General features: G+C 39.9%; 1 protein-coding gene across 3 annotated transcripts in view; it reads right to left on the bottom strand.

Moving 5' to 3' along the window:
- Positions 1 to 22,816, bottom strand: part of USP6NL (USP6 N-terminal like) — a 231,352-nt gene that overhangs the window by 156,507 nt on the left and 52,029 nt on the right. For 2 of the 3 annotated variants that reach the window (XM_058681929.1, XM_058681928.1), the window contains exon 2: positions 5,205 to 5,291. In XM_058681929.1, the coding sequence (XP_058537912.1) occupies positions 5,205 to 5,208 (4 nt within the window). In that variant the 5' untranslated portion in view covers positions 5,209 to 5,291. Of the gene's footprint in view, positions 1 to 5,204; positions 5,292 to 22,680; positions 22,794 to 22,816 lie in introns of those variants that run through there. The other variant, XM_058681930.1, reaches the window with a different exon arrangement.

The raw sequence follows: 22,816 nt of genomic DNA, 5'->3' as shown, positions 1-22,816 counted from the left end.
TATTTTTTTTAACACATTCCTCCAAAATCATCATCTTTAGAAAGTTTCAGCAATGCTTTTTACAAGAACTACTCCTATTGTTACAATCTCCTTTAAAGCTCTAAGAGGTTCATTTCAAACTACAGCTACAGTTTAAATATAATGACTTTCATATAAATATTTCATCTTTGGCACCATCTGATAGGACAGAATTTTGGGGGAAAAAATCTTGATAAATGTTTAACATTGCAAAATATGCAAATACAGAAAAACAAAAACAATTTCAGTACTGAAAATCAAAAGGCTTTTTGTGGATTGTGATAAAGTTAACAATCCACAATGAAATGCACATCGCAGAAGCATCACATTTTCCACAAGGTACGTATCTAACCTCAGAATTCGACAGAATATATAAAGATCTAGGCTAAAAGCTGAAAAACACCTCAAACATGTAACAAATTCTCTAGGCTCTGGAGCTGGGAACCCCCAACGAGTGTGCCAGGCTGTGCGGCGAAAGCGGTCCGTCAGCAGCTGGGCACGAAGAACAGCCTGGTGAGAGCCAGTCACCTCCAAGCCCCCAACAGTTCACCCCACATGCTGTACAACTCCTACCACGTCCCGCGTGGTCCATGACATGGCAAGGGTTAGCAAATGCTTCACAGATAAATCCACCCAGATGTAACAAGTACCAACCTTCCTCTTAATCGCTAGAGCCATACTGAAAAAAACTTTAGTCACCCATCATTCTCACCCAAACCCAGGTTTGGGAATTCTATCTAGACTTTAATGACACATCTTCCTATTTTGTAACCTATACCATGATTCTCCACTATTTTTTCAAAAACAGGAACTCTGATATACTCAGTTCCCACCTTTTTGAAAACTTACAACCCCCCGGCAACCGCATCATAACACTGACATTGTAACACTCTCTAACTTATGGTTACAGTGGTCTGCTCAAGAACGGCATCTATCAGGAGAGAAGATCACCAAACTGGCAAGCATAAGAAACGTAATTCACAGTCTATTTCAAAGGAAGCCTAGTATGAGCTTAAAACTAAGAAAAAAGCCAGAAAAAGGCAAATACTGCCTGTAACTGATTCTTTTCAATTACATCTAACAAAAATGTCTATTTGTCAGAGTAATTTTTCCAGACTGAAATCTTCAGTTGCTCCCCTAACTGAACTTCTTTTTTTTTTTTTTTTTAATGTTTACTTGTTTATATTTGAGAGAGAGCGTGCGTGGGGCAGAGAGGCAGGGAGAGAGGGAGACAGAGGATCCCAAGCAGACTGCACTGAGACCAAAGAGCCAATGTGGCAGTTCGAACTCACGAACTGCAAGATCATGCCCTGAGCCGAAGTCAGACAAGACACCCGGGCGCCCCTCCCCTAACTGCCCTTCTTTAACAGCTCCTCAAGCCCTACAGGATGAAGTCCAAACTTCCCGGAGCGTCTGGGACCCAGACCCCGTTAGCGTCTCCGCCAGCTTTCCCTCTCTCTCGGTCTCCATTCCCCATCTCCATGCTCCCAAATGCTCAACTACGTGGCAACACCTATGTGTACTCACACCTCCATGCCTTTCTCACACTGCTCCACTGCCTTGGAATGCTCTGTCCTATGCCACACTCCCCCCCACCCACACGTACACACTACCCCCCTGCCCCACCCTCAATCTTTCTTCATGTAGGATCGGCTTAAATTTCACCTAAAAGTAGTAACTCCCGGAACAGCTACTCCATACTAAAACAAGTTACTTAGGAACACCCCATCCACACACTGTTTATCAAACACCTATTAGGAGCCAGGAAAAGTGCTCAGCACGTAGTAAAAACTTTTGCCCTCAAGGATCTTACGGAGCACATGGTGTAAGGGTGAAGAGCTGAGTGGCGGGGCCACCTGGCAAGCAAAGCAAAGAGAGGAACACTAGGAACCAGGGAACTAAGCAGAAACTGGTTTTCTTTTCTTCAATGTGAAACAGTCAGTTTGGACTTTATGGGAATACCAGTGGCATGCTCGTTCTTTGTGGCTGCTTGTCTTCACAACAAACAGAGAAATTACAGATAAAATATAAAAATAAATCACTAAAATGCCATACCTATGCCCCAAAACATATTAAACATCTCCAGATTAAAAATCTAACAGGGGGGCACCGGGGTGGCTCAGTTGGTTAAGCCGGCGACTCCTGCCTTCCACTCAGGTCATGATCTCACGGTTTGCGAGATCCAGCCCCTGGGCTTTGCGCCGAGAGCACACGGCCTGCTCGGGACTCTCTCTCTCCCTCTCTCTCTCTCTCTCTGTCTGAAAATAGACAAACATTAAAAATAAAACAAAATCTAACAGGAACACAAAGTATGAGCCAAACTAAAACCAGGAGGTCTGCTGGGCTGTGGGCCCCAAAGCAGGAAAAGGCAGCAGGAAGTAAATCCCAGGGGGGAACTGTATATAAGAGTTCATGTGAAGCAGGGTCAGTAGCCAGGCTCCTCGCTTAAAACCAGGGACGGGGGAGGGGGGGCACTCCTCCTTGATGATAAAATGGGACTGAAAAAGGCCTTTGCTAACTTGCTGAAGCTACAGCTTAGGAAGCTGCTGACCTAATGCCAGCTGACTCCGTGACAGAATCTGTGATATCACCAACATCACCATGCGGCTGGTGCTCTGATCCACTAACACAAGACCTGATTCTGATCTGGGAACTCCAAAGGCACGCAGAGACAACTGCAAATCTGCTACACCAGCAGGAAAATCACAAAAGGAGGCAGCCATAGGAGAAAGAGAAAGAATTTTTATCAGAGTATGCCTGCAAAACTACAGAATATGATGAAACACCAACAACAGCAACAACTACAATATAAATTCACTGGAGACAAAATTAAAAAATAATCAAGTGATCTGAGAAACACTTCAAAATGAGCACATGGAAGTTCCACAAAGAAATAAAAGAATAATAAATCAAATCTTTAAAATAAAAACAAGCAGAAATAAGAAAAGAATTAAAGGGCATAAAAAACAACCAATTTGTGGCACGTGGGTGGCTCAGTCGATTAAGTGTCCAACCTGGGCTCAGGTCATGATCTCGCAGTTCATAGTTTGAGCCCAATGTCGGGCTCTGTGTTCACAGCTCGGAGCCCGGAGCCTACTTCGGATTCTGTGTCTCCCTCTCTTTGCCCCTGCCCCGCCTCAAAAATAAATAAATATTTTTAATAAATAAACATTTTTATAAAGTGTAATTTATAATTAAAAAAAAGAACCAATTAAAAACCTTAGAAATGAAATATAGCCACTGTAATTCACAAATAAAAAGTTGTATGTCATTCAGATAATTTATTATTAGTTGCCTAAAGGTACCCCCACCCTCTCTGCCTTTGTCCCCACAGGGCTCTGAATTTTTAGAGGCAGCAGGTATACAAGACCCTGTTAGACACTGCGATTCAAAAATGAAAGACCCTAAAAAAGAGGTTAGAGAGGGAGGGAGCCAAAACATAAGAGACTCTTAAAAACTGAGAACAAACTGAGGGTGGATGGGGGGTAGGAGGGAGAGGAAAGTGGGTGATGGGCATTGAGGAGGGCACCTGTTGGGATGAGCACTGGGTGTTGTATGGAAACCAATTTGACAATAAATTTCATATTTAAAAAAAGAAAAAAAAAATGAAAGCCCCTGGGTACCTGTCCTCAAAGAACTCTGTAACAGGGACGCTAACAGAACACTAAGATTACAAAGTAGAACAGAATGTAAATTGCCCAAAATGTAAGCATTTTTAAGTTAAAATGCTGGACATTTCTTAGTTTTCATAAACTCATATGGTCATCTTTACTAGAGTTGGCACTTTACATTAGATAAATGTTCTCACAAAATTTCATCTGAATGGAGCCGAAATAATAAAAGCTGCTTCTTCTTGAATCTGTATTTGAACTCGTGTAGCAACTATGCTGGTTTACTCAAAGGACACCACTGAAAAAGTGCCCCACTGAAAACCCTCGAAAATCAAAGCGTACTTCTTGCGATATTATTCTTAGTAGAAAGCACTCAAAGATTTCACAGCAACAACAGCCTTGTTTTCATTTAACCACTGCTTAATTATTGCAATCAATGGTAAGAAAAACTATCCAGGGTGACTGGGTGGCTCAGTCAGTTAAGTATCTGACTGACTGGATTGCGGCTCAAGTCATGATCTCAAGGTTCAAAGATTCGAGCCCTGCGGAGGCTGCTTAAGATTCTCTCTCTCTCTCTCTCTCTCTCTCTCTCTCTCTCTCTCTCTCTCTCTCTGCTCCTCCCCTGCTCACGCACACACGCATGCTCTCTCTCTCTCTCAAAATAAATAAACTTAAAAAAAATCTTTTAAAAAAGTAAATTAAATTAAAAAAACACTCTATCCATATTAAGATAATCAATATGAATTACATGTGAAAATGTTTCAACTCTCTAACATTATACTCCAGCAGGAAATGCTCGCTCTATTCCAAAGTTCCCATAATCAAAAAATCTGTACTTTTTAAAAAATACATCAAAATTGTTATATGATCACAGTCAAGGCAAAACTCGTAATTCTTTCCTCACTCCCTAAAATAAACAGTTAATACAAAGTCGTAAAACCCAGCTCTCCTAGTCACAGCCGGAAGCAGACTGGAATGGCAGAAAATACTATGTACAGAACCACTACGGGAGAAAATAAAACCTGTATCAAATTTGGAAAGTCTACAGGATAGATGTGGTTTTCATTCCATCAAAGACATTAATAGATTTTTTTTTTTTTTTGCTTATATACTCACCCATGTTACCCAATGATCAAACCTCATACAATTAAACTTCTGCTAATTACAATCAATTTAAATTTTCCCTCTTAATATTTCTTTCTTTTTCCTTTTTTCCCCCCACCCACTTCTCCTCTGGCAACCACTAGACTATCCTCTATATTTGAGTGTTTCCCTCTTCATATTTTTCACAAGTCACTTCCCAATGAGTAGTCAACAGAAAATTTTAGGTAACAGAATTAAATCAGCCAAGAAACTAATGACACAGATTTCCTCACCATATCTAACTTTTCAGAATAAACCAAGCATCAAAAAGTATCTCCTTGTTTAAATACAGATAGGTACACAGTACTGGGCTGACCAGAGTATCCAGTCTCTGATGAAGTAACATAATTCCAGTTTGTCCAATAATAAACTTTTTCTATTTTTTCAGTACACTGCTGCCCAGGCCTCTGAAATGAAACACAGGACACTTACTCATGACTGGAAATATCTCTGTAGGCTGTCCCAATCAGATAGTAAACCAAAATCTGCTGTCCAAGGTTTCTCAGAAGAATACATGTCCTAGTAAGAAAACAGAGAGAAAGAAATCATCTTTTTAAAGGTCAGCATTTAAAATAAAATTTTTAAAAAAATTTTTTTTAACGTTTATTTATTTTTGAGAGACAGAGACAGAGTACGAGTGGGGAAGGGGCAGAGAGAGGGAGACACAGAATCTGAATCAGGCTCCAGGCTCTGAGCTGTCAGCACAGGGCCCGACGCGGGGCTCGAACTCACAAACCGTGAGATCATGACCTGAGCCGAAGTCGGACACTTAACCGACTGAGCCACCCAGGCGCCCCTAAAATAAAATTTTCTAAAAAGAAATGAAAATAATTTGGTTTCAACAATTTTCTATTTCCAAAAGAACCTTCTGAATATAAAACCTTCATCTAAAAATATAAAAAATTACCAATCTTTAAAACATCATGATTCCACTTGTATTTTCCTTTGTCTATAAGAAGTTACCCCCAAAGCAAATAGTACATACAAAGTAATTATCACACAGAAACTTATTATCACACAGAAACAGGTGTCCTTGGTTTTCACTTACTAAAAACTTATTCCCTCCCCCTTTCCCAAATAAGTAAGTCCTAGAAAGAAAGTACTCCATCTAGGATAAAGACAGCATATCGCATCTGCTAAATTGATTTTTGATTACACATAAATAATTTATACACTATCAAATGAAGACCACTAAAGGTATTGCTATAGACTTTCTCTAATAATGGGCATTTTCCTCATTATAAAATATGGTTTCATTGTTTAAAAAAATTGGAAACAACAGCAAAATAGAAAGAAAAATTCTCTTACCACAAAATGCCACTACACCTACCCAATTACGTGGGGCACGTTCCTTTCAAGGGATTTTTTTTGTAAGTATTTCTTCAAAATACACTTTATAAGGGTGCCTGGGCGGCTCAGTCGGTTAAGCATCCAACTTCGGCTCTGGTCATGATCTCGTGTTTCATGGGTTCGAGCCCCATGTCTGTGTTGACAGCTCAGAGCCTGGAACCTGCTTTGAATTCTGTGTCTCCTTCTCTCTGCCCCTCCCCCGCTCACATCTGTCTCTCAGTCTCACAAAAATAAATACACATTTAAAAAAATTAAAATATACTTTATAAATACTACATACAAAATTTTGTATTTGGTTCTTTTCACTTCAGTATAACATAAAGCATCACCCTGCATTAGTATAAATACAAACTAAATCTGCCTTACTTGATTAATATATTAAAGAAAATGAGGCATAAAGTAATACTAACACTATATTTCAACATAATTACGGATGCACAGTGCCTCCCCAAATCTAACACATAAAATCCCATAGGTAGATTAAGGTTTGATATAACATTTACACTGTGCTTCCTCATTTACAGCTTTGTTCATAAACTGATAAACTACTTTTTGCAATCACAGAAAGTGACGGTTACTTTATTTTCTAAATCAATTAAGAACATAGCATAGTACTAAGGACCACTGACTCTGCAACAGATTAAAGTTAGGGTAACATTTTTTGAAGAAATAATGTTGGTCTCATTTATATACTTTACTCATGTCATATAAAATACATGAGAAATACAAATTTACAAAATGAAAATCTGTATGCACAGCATGATTTGTAGACTGTAATTAGCAATGGCATATAATCATAGTACTGCCACGTAATCACCTGACCCCCATCCCACAGGCTTTCTTCTTTATCTATACAGTAAATGCTATGATTTTCATTTCCAGATAACCCAATTATCCCAAAGGAAATGAGAAGTTGTATGAAAAATCTAAAATAACACATAATCTACATGTTAGTTTCAGAATATGTGACAAGAAGTTTCTCACTATAAATATAAATATAAAGTTTTTTGATGGTGTTTCACTCAGGCTATTAGATCTGTTTTCCCTCCCAGGGAACTAGGAGGTCAAACATGCTGAGCCCTGGAGCATGGTGAATGACGACACAGGAAGGCAATCCCATGTTACAGATACACAGGGTAGATTAAACATTCACAGATGATCTAGGAGTTTACTCATAGTTCACTTACGCTGGTAGAGTCTAGTCTCTTTGGTCAGGGACTTTTCTCTTTGTTGCTGTTTATAACAAAGTTTTTGATCTTAAATTTAAAATTCCTAAATGGTGGGGCACCTGGGTGGCTCAGTCGGTTGAGCATCTGAACTTCTGCCTAGGTCATGATCTCGCAATTCGTGAGTTCAAGCCCCGCTTCAGGCTCTGTGCTGATAGCTCGGAGCCTGGAGCGTGCTACGGATTCTGGGTCTCCCTCTCTCTCTGCCCCTCCCCTGCTCACGCTCTCTGTCTCTCAAAAATAAATAAATGTTCTAAAAAAAATTTTTAATTCCTAAATGGCAACATGAAAGCATTTTATACTAAGTAGCACCTCCTACCCATAATTGTAAAATGCTGAACAAATACTTATTCAAGAACTGAACTTCCTAACATATCAAGTTTTCTTATTGCTAAAAATAGTAACCTCAAAAATACCAGGATAATAAAACTTATCAACAGTGGATTTATGACCTTACCATCTAAGGTGATAAATATACTTGACAAATATGAAACAATGCATGAATTGGAATTACTGTAAAATGTCACAGAGTAGTTCTTAGAAAAACATACTTGGAAATTACTCGTAACTGAACTCACTGGTTCAAACTCTTTAGCATAATCGCAACTTTGAAATGTAGACCCTCCTGTCTACTTTCAAAGTAGGTCGCATGCAAATTCTTTTAAGCAGCAACGCAGTTCAGAAGCATGTAAGATAAAATGGGCACAGGGGAGCCCATGTGGCTCAGCTGGTTAAGTGTCTGACTCTTGATTTCAGCTCATAATTTCAGGTCATAATCTCAAGGTTAGTGAGGTCGAGCCCCACATCAGGCTCTGTCCTGACAGCATAGAGCGTGCTAGGGATTCTCCCTCCCAATCTCTCTCTTTGCCCCTACCCCGCTCACACTCCTGCTTTCTCTCTCAAAATAAATAATGTGCACACTCTCTTTCTCCTCCTCTAAATGCTATCCCCTCCCAATGGACACAGAAAAAAGAGAAGAAAAAAATCTAACTTTGGTTTTCACACCATCCAAGAGGGAAAAAAAATAATTTGTTTTAAATCCACAGTTTCACATAGTAGGTATACTGGGGTATTTCTGTAAAATCTGGCCTTTAAAGTTATTTTCTAGTAACATGAGCTATGCTATTTATCCTCCACATGGGAATGTGTACCCACACTAACCTAATATAGATTCTTTCAAGTGACACCTCCAACTTTTTGTGACAAAACCTGATCTGCACGAATGGTAAGCAGGGCTACGGATAACCCATCCTGACAGGGAACTCAGGGGAAACGCAGGGCGCGTGGGTGGCTTAAGCGTCCAACTCTTGATTTCAGCTCAGGTCATGATCTTATAGTTCACGAGATCAAGCCCTGCATCAGGCTCCACGCTGACAGCGCACGGCCTACTTGGGATTCTCTCTCTCCCGCTCTCTCTGCCCCTCCCCCACATGTGCACACAAAGTACATAAACATTTAAAATAAATAAATAATTTTTTTTTTTTTTAAAGTAAAACAAACTCCACCATATCCTCTTTTTTACTGCAGGCACTAGGCAGCCTAAAATAATTTCTGATGCTTTTAGACAGTTTAAACCTCTAGAAGTACTGGAAAGGATTTCTGGGTTTTATAACACCAGATAATATATTTTAGAACAAGCTCAGCAGGCCCAATTTTAATGATTTTAAAACTTAAATTTAACAGAATTATAAACCACAACATATGGTATCACATTCTATTATTTCTTATAATATTCTTTCAGGAGATCAAATTAACAGTAATTCACTTCACTGTATATGATCTTCTATGGAAAGAAGTACATGAGAATGCCAATCTCCACTACCAGCCGATGGGATTTCCATTCTTTTACTCTTAGCACAAATTACAATTTCAGAAAATTAAATTTAATCTTGAGAACATTATGGTAAGTGAAATAAGCAAGTCATATATAAGACAAACACCCTATTGTTCCACTTACATGAATGAAGTACGTAGAGAAGTCAAATTCAGGGACAGAAAGTAGAATGGTGGGTACCAGAAGCTGGGGGGCGGGGCGGGGCGGGGGAGGACAGGAAGTTAATGTTTAATGGGGACAGAGTTTCAGTTTGGGAGGATGAAAAAAGTTCTGGAGATGAATGGTGATGGTCCTACATTAATGTAAATGTAGTTAATGCCACTGAACTGGACACTTAAAAAAGGTTAAAATGGTGGTCTCATGTGTATTTAACCACAATACAAAAATACAAGTAACAAAAAAAGAATCCAATGTACCTAAGGCTCCAAAAGAGCAAGCAAATCGTAAAGTAACAGAAATTTATTACAAGGTGTCTTAAGTGTTTTTATTAATAAATATCCAAAACCAACCACACGTTTCTAAAATATTTGGCTTTGAAGGAAAAAGAAGCGTATACCTGAGAAATAGCTAGGACTCATTATTTATATATTTTTAAATCCCTCCAATTAAATAACACAGGCCCTGTGAAAGCCAGAAGCAAAACACATACTTTCAGCACTGAATGTCAAAGTCCTTTCCTGTCCCTCCACCACCACAGTTCCCTATGATCTCTCAAGTTCATTTTGTTTTTTCTGTCCATCTGCAAAATATTTCTCTCTAAATAAATACATATACCTTTTCATTCAAGTGCTCTTGTATTGGTAAAACACTCACACCAAGCAGCTGAAGACCATGTGTTAAGACTTTAAAAACTTTAGTTACAGCTCCATTTTTATCTTTTAGCATCCTTCAATGTTTTGTAGAGTAAGAACGATGGCAAAGAAAGTATTTAATTAATTCTTCCTCATAATTTCTAACTTCGTGGTCAGTTTCCGAAGAACATCCACTACTTCACTGTGAACTTTCCAATTTTTACCGTTCAAGATAAGTATCTCTCCAACTAAAAATACAGCTGTCAGCTAATTCCGTTTCTGAGATTCTTGTGCCCAAAGAGCTTGTGAACCCTCTTGCTACATGACATCAAAAATACTTGATAAAATACAATAATTATCCTATTAAATGCACAGCAAAGCTCATAAGCAACTGAGAGAAATCCTCAGAGACCGAAAAAACACACAGGAGCACAAAGAGAGGGTGATAAGTAAGCACTGATGCCAGCAACGGGCCTTCCAGGCAATTGCCAATCTCCCATAACCACGCTGCACCGTCCAATACTGCAGCCACCAGCCCGTAGCTATTTAAATTTAAATTAATTAAAACCATGTAAAATTTAAAATTCCATTGCTTTGTCATACCTCATACATTTTAAATGTGGCTAGTGGCTGCTGTATTAGCAGAGGTGTGTGACATTTCCATGATCCCCGAAAATTCTACCAGACAATGCTGAAGGGCTTTCAGTGCTGACAGTCATGCTTGGGCCAAAACTAGAGCTTTACACAATACAACATGGAAAGTCAGACTACAGATAAGTACAGAGAGCCTGGCACCTGAAACACTACATCTTCAACAAAAATAATTAACTAAGTAAGGGGGGAAAAAAAATCTACCCCAAAGGAAGATTGAAGGAAAATTCTCTCCTGAGTCTAGGTTTATTTGTGTTTGGGGAGCAGGAGGGGAGTATTCACTGGAAATCTGTAACCAAAACCAACCTTCACCCAGGTTTCAAGTTCAAATCCATACACTTGTATATTATAAAAATCTCAAACCTAGAAATTAAGTTGCCCTGGTTTGACATTGTCCTCAATTGCAAATTCCCTCTGGGAGAAAGCACTCTTAAGCCAAGTCTCATAAGCATTTCCAGAAAGTTACAGGAAAAATTAGCTCAAAATTTAAAACTATGCATAAGCAAGATTCGACAGAAATAAGCAGACTCATCACAAATACATCAAAAAGGAAAGGACAATAATGTTTTGAAAAACAACAGGAAATGAAAAATATGAGCAAAAAAGAAGGCAACAAATTTGGAAAAGAATCAAGTGAAAAACAGGATAACTAAAATTAAAGCTCAACAGACAAGTTCAGCAAAGTGGATGCTGCTAAAGAGAGAATTAATGAACCAGATGACAGATCTGAAATCATCCAGGATGCAACAAAGACAGATTAAAAAATATAAAGGAAGATTAAGAGATATGAAAAGTAGATTAAAACATCTATTTTACATATATATATATCTAATTGGGAGTTTTCGAAAGAGAACATCAAGAATGAGGGAGAGACAATCTGCAAAAAGACAATAGCCAAGAATTTTCCTGAACTGATGAAAGACACTAAAGTACAGACTCAGGTTCAGCAAATTCCACAAAGTATAAATAAAATGGAAACTGACACCTAGAGATATCATCGTGAAACTGTGAAACATCAATGACAGAGAGTTCTTAAAAGCAACCAGAAACCAAAGGCAGATTGCTCACAGAAGGAACAATTAGACTTGACATCCGACTTACCAACTGCAACAATGGGAGCCAGAAGACACTAGAATAATGTCTTCAAAGCTGAAATAAAGAAACTGTTAACTATAATTATATACTCAACACAGTTAAAACTAACTTTTCAAGAAAAATGACAAAATAATGAAAATTTCAGACACAAACTGCGAGAATATAAACAGATCCTCATTAAAGATGCTTCCAAAACTGTAGTTCACAAATATGGAAAATGATGCCAAAGAGAAGATCTGAAATACAGAAAAGAATGGTGAGATAAAAGTTGTAAACATGAGTAAACACAAACAAATATTAGAGGTATGATTTCTAAATCAGGAGTTACAAAAGAGAGAGAGAGAGAGAAAGTACTGAACAATAGCATGTAATCTAGAAGGGAAGTAATAAGAAAGGAAATATTCCAAGTTTCTTATGCTGTTATTCAAGAGGAAGATATGGCAGATACTATCTTTTGTTCACATGCCTTCCTTCACTCACTGCTCTCACTGTGACTTCCCTAAGGGTGGAACATACTCCCCACCTCATGGATGTGGGGGCCTGATGGCATGACATGTTGGACTCTGGGCACAACCGACACTATCCCATTTGTAAGTGGAGGATTTAAGAGCCCTGAGCTTGGCGTGTCTCTTGTACCCCAACAGCTGCCGGTCCCAGAATGAGTAGACACCCAGCACATAACTGAACCCAACCCAAGGCTTATAGACAAGCCCAGCCAAACCCAGCAGAGACTGCCAAACCTATGAGCTAGACATAAATGTCTGTCCTTTCACAGCCCTGAAATGTTGCAGTGGTTTGTTACACAGCATAATTACTGCAAAAGATGACTAATGCAGAGAGCAAGGACATTAACTTTAAATGCAAATGAAATGTGTGAGTTTTAATTTTACTAAAAAAAGCTTTACTCACTAAATTTGTGAATACACACACACACACACACACACACACACAATGATACTATTAACATAAAGTTCCAAAATATGTAAAATTCACAATAAGTTGTTCAGGGACATATACATATGCAATGTAACTATACAGAAAAGCAAGAGAATGTTAGAGCCTAAAGTTGAACCTGACGGTTCCCCCGGACAAGTAATGGACAGAGGAGGAGGAACAATGAGATGTGATTCAAGGGGATGCTGATAATGTTCTATTGCTTAAGTTGAGGGAGGGGACACTATAGACACCATTATATTAGACCCTATGTAACACACATTACACAGAGCTTTTTGTAGAATAAGTTTTATAATACTTTAATATGAAAGAGCAAAATTTTTCCCAAGCCATTCAGAAGTGAAATGATGATAAATGAGAATAACAGAATATGTGTACCCATCCGTATGAAGGAGTTAAATGCATTTAGAATGTTTAAACTATAATTAAGAGGCAGAAATATTTGTAGTGACTCATTCATTCTTTAAAAGTAAAAGACAAAGTCAAGTGATAGGCAGTTCCACTACAAATTGCAAGAGAGCTTTCACGTGCAAAGACTGAGGATTAGACATTATCCACATGTGTAAGAGCAGCAGGCCTACTCAGAGCTGTATCATTGGTGCTACCTGATCTCAGACGTCTGATCACTAAAGCTTCTGATCTCACCCTCAGAGTTGCACAAGCCAAGTTCATTTTCTAGGAGAAATTCCTAGAGCCTGTTTTACAACATTGCTATGGGTTGAACTACCAGCCCAAGAAAGAGCTTAAGAAAATTTCCTTTGTTGAAGCTTGATTCATGACAGCAAAAAAATGTATAAACAACTCAAATGTCCAACAAGAATTATCAGAAATGATGCCTCAACCAATTTATTTCCCAAAGGATTATAAAGCAATATTTAAATGATTAATGTTGGGCTTTTAAATTTAAAACAAACAGATAATATACAAATTGACTATCCATTCAATAAATATTTACTGAGCAGCTATTATGAGCCAGGGAGTGTTCTAGGCCCTGCAGACACAGCCAAGAACAAAACAAAGATCCTGGCCCCGTGGAACTTACATTAAAGGATTTCTAGTACCTTCCTTTCTTAATTCAGATTCATAGTTCATTGGTTCAAAGACATATGCTGGGCACACATATACATACTGGGTAATATCTTCTCATTCCAGATAAACAATTTCAGTTAATATTAGAGTCACTATTCATTGACACAGGAAGTCTCACCACTATACTTTCCTAACTCTTGGGCTTTCTATAAAGAATGCTCTTTCTGCAATTTATACCCCCTGAAATACAATGCTAAATTTGAACAACTTTCAATATTTTCCCAGCTCAAGAGAAGTGAAGCAAATCTTCCGTCAGCGCTAGAGTGAAAGGTCTATTTCTCCTACCCACTATTCACTACATCAACACAGCACTTCCTGCTAATAAGGTCAGAGAATGAGATGGGCAAAATGTGAAATCATTGGATTTCCTCGGTTTGTTTACATGTGTATGTTAATGAAGCATCATATAAGAATGAGGTCTAATTTCCCCTTCTACAGGTAGAATCTGAGTTAGGTTTCCAGAAGGACTTATCGAATTCCAGCAGCTTTACGCTGGTGAACATGCTAACTTTTATGTATTTAGAAAAACAAATGTCCTTTCCCAAGCTTCTTTACCTACAGCTATAGAGGCAGGGCCTTTCAAAAGCAGCTTATATGGAAACCAATTTGACAATAAACTTTATATATTGAAAAAAAAAAAAAAGAATAAAGAAACATTTAAAACATTAAAAAAAAAAAAAAGCAGCTTATAATTTGTTCAGGTTATATTTGCCTAATGCACTTGATACATACTATCAGAGAAGTGCACCTAATGCGAGCTCTGCAGACCAAAGCTAAAACGAAGGATACAAGACATCTGACTTTAAGAGGCCTGGCATCATTTTAAAAGTCAGCTAAAAACTCCAGATTCTAAAGACAAGAATCCATCCATCCCTTCAGTAAATACTTATCCAGCTAGACAATATGCAAAAACTTCTCAAGGGGCTTGGTATAAAAAATCAAGACAAACCTGGTCCCAGCCATCCTGCCACTAACCAAACAAATTCAGGACAAAAGTACTATCAGCTCATGCAAAGGCCCTGCAGTGAATGAAAATGAGTAAACGTATTGGCCATAAGATGCAAATATATCAAGTTGAAGAGAGGAAAATTCATGTAGTCAATAAGATTGGAATTCAGCAAATTGATGGTAGGTTGTGGGCCCTGAAGGAAGATCACTCAACACACAAGGAGTCCTAGATGCAAGAGGCACAGCTGAGACTCACGTTCTTTACCTGTAAAATGAGAGTTAAACTTTTCAACGCACCTACCACTCAAGACTGTCAACTGATTACGCCAGAAAAAATGCTTCGGTAATCTAAATATCTTCTATACTCCAGCACTGATTCAGTTTTGGTTGTTGTTGTTGTTGTTTTCAGGTCTTATTTTTAAATAAGTTGAAATGATTTTTAAGTTCTCTTTCTAGCACTGTTAGATTTAGGACCTAAAAACTAATCTTAATTCAATGAGTAAGAGAATTCTAACTTCCCAAGCATTATTAGTAGGATCAATCAATAAATTATTGCAGAAAACCAGGTATGAGCTGAAACAAACTGGTCTAAAATGCTGGTTACAAAAAGGGGGTGTGGGAGGGGGCCAGATTCAAATGACACTTAGAAGAAAGTTAAAATGACTATCAGTAGTGAAGTAATCAAAAGAGTAACGCTGAAAGTTTAAGGGAAGAACCTGGAGCATTCTTCTGGCAATCCCTGGTGACGGCAAATTACCAGCTTTGTAGGAAAGAGATTTTGTAATAGAAAAATATTTCCCAAGCAAGTCTGGTGAATGAGCTTTAGAATTCAAACTCATGATAAGCATTGATGAGAAACAAAATGTGATATAAATTGAGGGATGGAGCTCAATATTTCCAAAAAGCAAGTTCTAAAAAGAAATTTCAGAAATTTCTCTTCAGCAATTAATGCAGGTAGTCTGCTAATGGTAACTATACTTAGCACTAATTTGAATACACGTTCAAATACAACTTACATTTCCAATAAAACTAGACCACAGATTACACACCAAGCCTCTTGTTTTAAATACAATCAAAAAGCTAGACAAACATATGTATTTCTTTAATTCTTAAAAATATCAGAGGATATAAATTGGTACAACCACACTGACAAAATTGGTAGTAACTAGTAGGGCAAAATATGTGTCTGCCTATATTACTCAATAGTTCCGTGCCCAGGGGTATTTCCAAAAGAAAGGACTGCATAAACCCAACAAAGTACACGCACAAAAATGTCCACAGCAGCTTTATTACAATAGCCCAAAACTGGAAATAATTCACATGTGTATTACAAGAATGGATAAATACATTGTGATAGGCTTGTGTATGAGGCTGCTACTATGGCACACTATATTTTCCAATAATGGCGACCACAACATTTCTGGTCTCACATGCTCTTCTAGAATCTGATCTCTCCCATTGCTCCTCGGCCTTGTGGCTAAGATCAAGGGCAGAATCTTCTCTCTCCCCATCAAGAGGCAGAGTCTGTTCCCCCGCTCTTCAAACCTAGGCAGGCTCGTAACTGCCTCAAAGAATACAATGCAGCGGAAGTAAAACTGCATTAAGTTTCCAAGCCAAGTCATAAGAGGACATCCAGCATGTGTCTGGCTCACAAGATCTCCACCGCTCTCCCCACTGCATGTGTGTGGAGGACGCTAGCACTTGGAACACTGCCACGAGGCTGTGAGCACACTCAGGCCACATTTAAGTGCTGGTCCGCAAACGGCAGACACGTGGGCAAAACTTCCAACACTATTAGGCCCGGCCTTCAAGCAGCCCTTCTTGACACCAAATGCAGCTGTAACAAGCAATGCTCAAATTACAGTTTTGTACGGAAATCAAGGTCATTGTTTAAGTCACTGAGTTTTGAGGCAATTATTTAGGTGCCCCAGTAACTAGAACAAGTACAGGGCAATGAAAAAGAAACACTACCGCCACACGCAACAACATAGCTGAATCTCGTTGACAGACTACAGTATTGAATGAAACAAGCCAGATCAGACACAGAGGAATGTACACTGTATGATACTATTTCGACAAAAACAAAAAACAAGCAATGCAAAACTAGGGGCACCTGGGTGGCTCAAGTCGGTTGAGTGCAGGACTCTTGATTTCACCTCAGGTCATGATCTCACGGGAGACGGGATGGAGCCCCATGTCAGGCTCTGTGCTGACAGCACGGAATCTGCTTGGGATTCGTTCTCTTCCTCTGCCCCTCCCCATCCCCCCCACCCCCCACCCCCGCTTGGTCACTCCCTCTCTCTCTCAAAATAAATGAGTTTTTTTTAACGTAAAACTAGTCTATGGTGCTAGAAAACTGAGTAATTGTTACCCAAGGCAAGGAAGATAGGTAGTATGGATTGGGAAGGAGTGTGACACGGGCTTTCTGGGGTGGCAAAAATGTTCTATATATTGATCTGAGTATGATTATACATTTACAAAAACTCCTCAGGATATACATTTAAGATTAGTGCACATTACTATATGTATATTATACCTTAATTTAAAAAGTAGGGAAGGATGGTGATCAAAGAACTAACAAGGAATCAGGAGGACAGGGCAGAGCATGCGTGGCACATTGGGGTTTCTTCCCTCCTGGAAACATTTGCCTAATCAAGAGATGCCTGAGAGGCTAAACTGCATGGAGGCGGCCTTGGAGACTCAGAAGCCAAAGTGTCAGAGTACAAGATCCTCCAAGGGAGCCATCCCCTACTTTGGAATAAGACCGCATAAGGCTGAATCCCAGAAGGTATAACACAGAAGTAAACTAAACCGATCCTTGCAGAGATTCAAAAAAACTTAATTTGAATAAAGTTAAGACCAAGTGCCTGGCAAAAGCAACAGAAAAAGCCTTACCTAAATCGGTAATTACTTCTAGACCTATTTTTTCAAATAGAATGAACAGTACACAATCAAAGACAGGCAGGAACATTAGGAGATAAGACCCCTCGAGAAATAAAAGACTACAGAAAAAATCTGCACGACCAGGGGGTAGTTGCCATGCTCACCCTGTTCAAAGAGATATGTACAGAGCTTGAAATTTTTGATAGGGAATTAGAAACTATGAAAGTGACATGACCTCTTAAAAGGAACCAAACTGAAATTCTAGAATGAAAAATACAATTAACCAAAATTAAGAACCCAGAGAATAACATTTAAGAGCATACTAGACAGCGGGGCACCTGGATGGTTCAGTTAAGAGTCCAACTCTTGACTTCGCTTCAGGTCATCATCTCACGGGTCACGAGACTGAGCCCTAACACCGGGCTCTGCGCTGAAGGTGCAGAGCCTGCTTGGAATTCTCTCTCTCTGCCCCACCTTCCTCCTAAGGGCGTGCAGCCTCGCACTCCCTCTCTCAAAATAAATCAACTTAGAAAAAAGAGCATATTAGATGAAGACTAACTTAGTAAACTGGAAGACAGAACACACACACACACACACACACACACACAAATATCCAGCACAGAAAAGAAATAAAAGAATGGAAAATACAGAAGGCAAGTGAAATGCACAGAGGATTTGGTGAGTCTAACACTGTGGAACTGAAGTCGCAGAAAGATCAAGAAACAGAATGGGGAAGAAGCAATATTGGAAGAGATGATGGCTGAGAGCTATCCAAAACTGATGAAAGACATCGGAAGGTATACTCCCCAAGCAAGAAAGGGAGGATTCTTTGAAATCCAAAAAGAAAATCTTAAAAATAGCCTGAGAAAGAAACCAATTACCAAGACAGAAGCAATAAACTATGACTGACTTCTCAATAGAAACAAAGCCAAATAGGGGCACCTGGGTGGCTCAGTCAGCTAAGCGTGTGACTTCGGCTAGGTCATGATCTCAGAGTCCATGAGTTTGAGCCCCGCGTCGGGCTCTGTGCTGACAGCTCAGAGCCTGGAGCCTGGTTTGGATTCTGTGTCTCCCTCACTCTCTGTTCCTCCCCAGCTCGCACAATAGAAATATATCTTTGGGGTTTAAAATATATATGCGTTTTAAAACATGGTGACAACGAAATGGGTTTAAAAAAGAAGAAAGAAAGAAAATTAACTTAAATGTTTTTAAAGGCCTTTCACAATCTCAGGAAAAAGAGTGGAAGTCTCAACATTATACTTTGGTAAGTTGAGAAAACATTATCAGAATTTCGTAGGCCAACACTAAAGGAACAGCAAAAGAACACATGATCCCACGCTAATAAAAAAGGAGTAAATGGAATAATTATTTTTACAAAGAGAATCCAAAACAAAGGTAGAATGAGGGGAAAAAATATGGAAAACAAGGAATTCAAGTAGATTTTTTTAATTTTTAAATATTTATGTCAATGTAAAGTTATTAAGTGCCAATTCATTTTTGTGATAGTCATCAGCAAAATACACAAAAATATCTGGCACACATGCCCAACTTTTATAAATTTTGACCAATCTTTTCTATTGCGACTGACTTTTTGAAATCTTATTTCACTTTCTCTTTTCTCACCACAGATATGATAACAAGCATTAAAATGTCCAAAAACCAAATAAGAAGAAACAAGAACAAAAAAGCTCAGAGAGCTAACTAGCTTATAAATACTGCATTAGTTCCATAATAAAAGATTAATTTGCCATTACTGATCTATGTAAAGTTATTGAAATTAATATATTAAGAAACTCAAAAACAATATTTTTTCACTTCTTTCATGAAAAACATTACTCTAATATTTTTAATTCATTGCTAATTTAGTGAAAGGAAAATTCCAGCATAAAATTATAACTTTTTCTACACTGACATCAATGTCGGCAAGACACAGGTGCAACATGTACCTCTGTCAGAGAATAATCAAATATCTATTTCGAGCCAAAAACACTTAAGCAAACGAGATATGAAACTCCAGAGTCAACTCCTGACCTTCCTATAGGCAAATGAAACTACCCGCCCCTTAATAAATATTTTTTGATTTTAGGGTAGATTGCTACTACCATTTTGTGAGAGGTAGGTATCTTAAGTAAGGTAGCCTAAGCTCTCGCAAAGAAACAATGCTACCAAAATTATATCAAAATACTATATTCATATATTCATATCGTATAGCCTCTCTCTGTAAAGAAATCAAAGAATCTTTTTATTTCATTCCAGCCTTTCAGATTTAAAAACTGAGAGTGAACAGCACCAGAATTAAAAAACGAGACCCCAAAGCGTACAGAGAGGCATGTCCAGGTCTACTGCGTTAGAGTCAACGACACGGACTCCCTTTCCACGAGGGCGGAGGAGCAAGACTAAGCCCTTCGTTCAGGGGACTCGAACGCGGTGCCAAGAGCCTTCTCCACACACCAAACGCGGCTGCCCACGAGCCGTGTGGGGAGCTAACTCCTACCCAAGCGTTCTTCTCTAACCTTCACAGCAGTCTCTTCAGGCGCCGTGGCCGTGCGCATGCTCTGGTCTTATCCTCACAGCGTCCCACCCGCTCACCTCCCCTCTGCACCTGCTATCTCCTCCTATTCCTTCAGGTCTTAGGAGTCCCTGGCTCAGGGAAGCTTGCCCAACCACCCCCAAGTCAGGTTAGGCTCCTTGCTCCTGGGTTTTACAGCTCCCAGTACTTCAAAGAACCTATCTCCCTGTCATCGTTGAAAACAAGGTAGCTAACCTGAGGCACGGAAGGCACTGGAGAAACACTTGCTGGATGAACAAACAAATCTGAATTTACCATTCTCCCCAGTTTTGCAAAGAAAACAGCCCTCAAAAATTAAGTTATTTGCATGAAATGATATAGCCTGGAAATGGCATAGATCGGTTGAGAATCCAAGTGTCTGCAATTCTAATTCCCATGCTGTGACCCCCAGGTACTATAATGAAATGTGCCAGAAGACAGATTTCTTTCAAATTGGTAGTACTTTTGTTGACTTCCACTGTAAAAAGTGAGATACTTTTTAACGGGGGGCGGAGGGGAGAGAGACTCTAAATACCAGCGAATCCCACCTAAATGCCAATATGCCTTTCAAAAATCACCCTGAAGGGACAAACTGAAACTTTCTGGGAATAAACGGTCAAAACACTGTTGATAACAATGTCATTGCACAATGTCAAGCACGGTTAAAGTGAAATTGCAAACATAAACCAGAATGCAATCACCTGTCTCTTTCTCTCGAACTGAAGCACCAATTCCCAAAGTTTTAGTATTGTGGCTAGGTCTTCTGCCAGCTTCCAACTGCCTTAACTAACATGCCTAGTGCACGTTAACCGAAGTTAACTGTGTTTTCAATCTGCCACTAGCTTTCATTTACTGGCCTCCTTCTCAGTCACGTTCACCGGCTGCAAAACGTAACAGGAGCTTGAGATAGATGTGCACGTGGCGGCCACGGCGGACCGGTACAACCTCTGCCAGGCACTGGAGGCCCAGATTGAATCCGCCATGCCAGGAAGTTGTCTTCGTTCCCCACAACTCCAAGGATGGCCAGCCAGTTGACAGATGGTGGCAAAGCTGACACTTCCACTTACTGGCTTGTATAACCAGTGGCAGTTGTCCTCACTAGGAGGTATTTCACGTCGAAGCACTGTCATAACTGGAAATGGGCTACCCTCATCAGAAACAAGTGCACCGGGGAGTCTGACCGCTAGCGAAAAACAGTAAGTAGGCACAAACACCAAGACTCGGGCCCAAATTCTTAATGTTTGGCAAACGATGCTTCTTCAAATGCCTTTGAGACAACTCACTAATTCTTTAATCAGCAAAGGAATCTGTTAACTCGGGATACCTGTTTTCCTTTAAAAATTAATTTATGCTTCTATTAGCATAATTTTTTTCTGTTATATTTTGACCTATGTACGTTTGACATATGTCAATTGCGTGTGTAGAATCCCACACAGGATCTACATCCACTCTAAGTAAAAACCTAAACTATGTTTACAAACTTTATTATCAGAAACAGCAAACTCATAAATATTTTTTCTTAATTTGAGGGTCTGATAGAGAAATACAAGTAAATAAACCACTGTTCATGTGATGCTGGCTAACTGAATTCTTATTAAAATGACTTTACAAAAGGAAAAAGTACCCTGACTTCCCTCCATTAGAACTTCCCAGAGATTCAACACATAGAGGGAGTCGGCCACGGTGATCTCTAAAGTTCTGTCCAACTTTTCGCAGCTACAAAATATTCAGTGTGTATCCCAGAGACTTGATTCCATTTATAAATGGATTAGTATAGGATTAAAGTCACTTTCTTCCAGCAAGCAAAATATTTAAGATCGTGTCCCCACTCTCTTTCCCCCCATTTGTGTCACATTATTTCCCGTGACTGGGTAGTGCCCCAATTCAAACATCCTCCCCAGTCCCATAAGGGACCCATTTAACTCCTATCAAAGTCTACTGACGAAAAAGCAACTGTGGATTAAAATGCGGGGAAAGGGGAGGAGGCGGGGAGAGTGCAATTCTCAATTTATAGAAATGTCTTCCAATTTACAGAAATGTGGATTCGCAGACTCCTCGCATTTCCTGGCATTAAAATACCTGCGAGCAACCATTCTCACGCATTGGATATGCCGCACCGTCACTCGGCTGTTAGCTGCAAACTACTTTGCAAACTTTGCAAAGGCGCACAGATTTCCAGGCTCTCCGGTTCCCTCATTCACCCCATCCTGCGCTTGCGGAGCCGAAAGAAAGTTCCGCGGCACGAAGGCAGTAATTTAAAAGAACGAAGTTCGCCTCAGTCCTGCCCACTTGGGCTCCGCAGGACGCAAGTGAAACTTGCAGGGGAGACAGACACGTCTCCCGGGGACCGAAGCTTGCTCCGGGGGGGAGGGGGAGGGGGAGGCGGCGGGGCTCCCCTCCCCCAGGATCTGAGGACCCGGGTCCTTTCCACTGGGCCCCTTCACCCGCCACCAGGTCCCCTCGCGCGGCGTCCGCCGCAGACCCTCCCCGCACGCCCCCTGCATCCCAGGGCCCCCCCCCCCAACCGGCGCCCGCCAACCTGCCAATCACTCCCGCAGAGCGCCACGATCGAGGTTCCAGGGGGCACTCGGACGGCCCCGCACAGGTTCCCCGAGCCTGACCCCCCCAAGAGCTGAGGCGGGGAGCCGCAGCTCCGTCCACCTCCCCGGGGCCGG

This window comes from Neofelis nebulosa, chromosome 8 (genome assembly GCF_028018385.1).
Source record: "Neofelis nebulosa isolate mNeoNeb1 chromosome 8, mNeoNeb1.pri, whole genome shotgun sequence".
Classification (NCBI taxonomy): Eukaryota; Metazoa; Chordata; class Mammalia; order Carnivora; family Felidae; genus Neofelis; species Neofelis nebulosa.
Note: the sequence above shows the minus strand (reverse complement) of the source record. Positions and strands in the feature narration are given on the sequence as shown.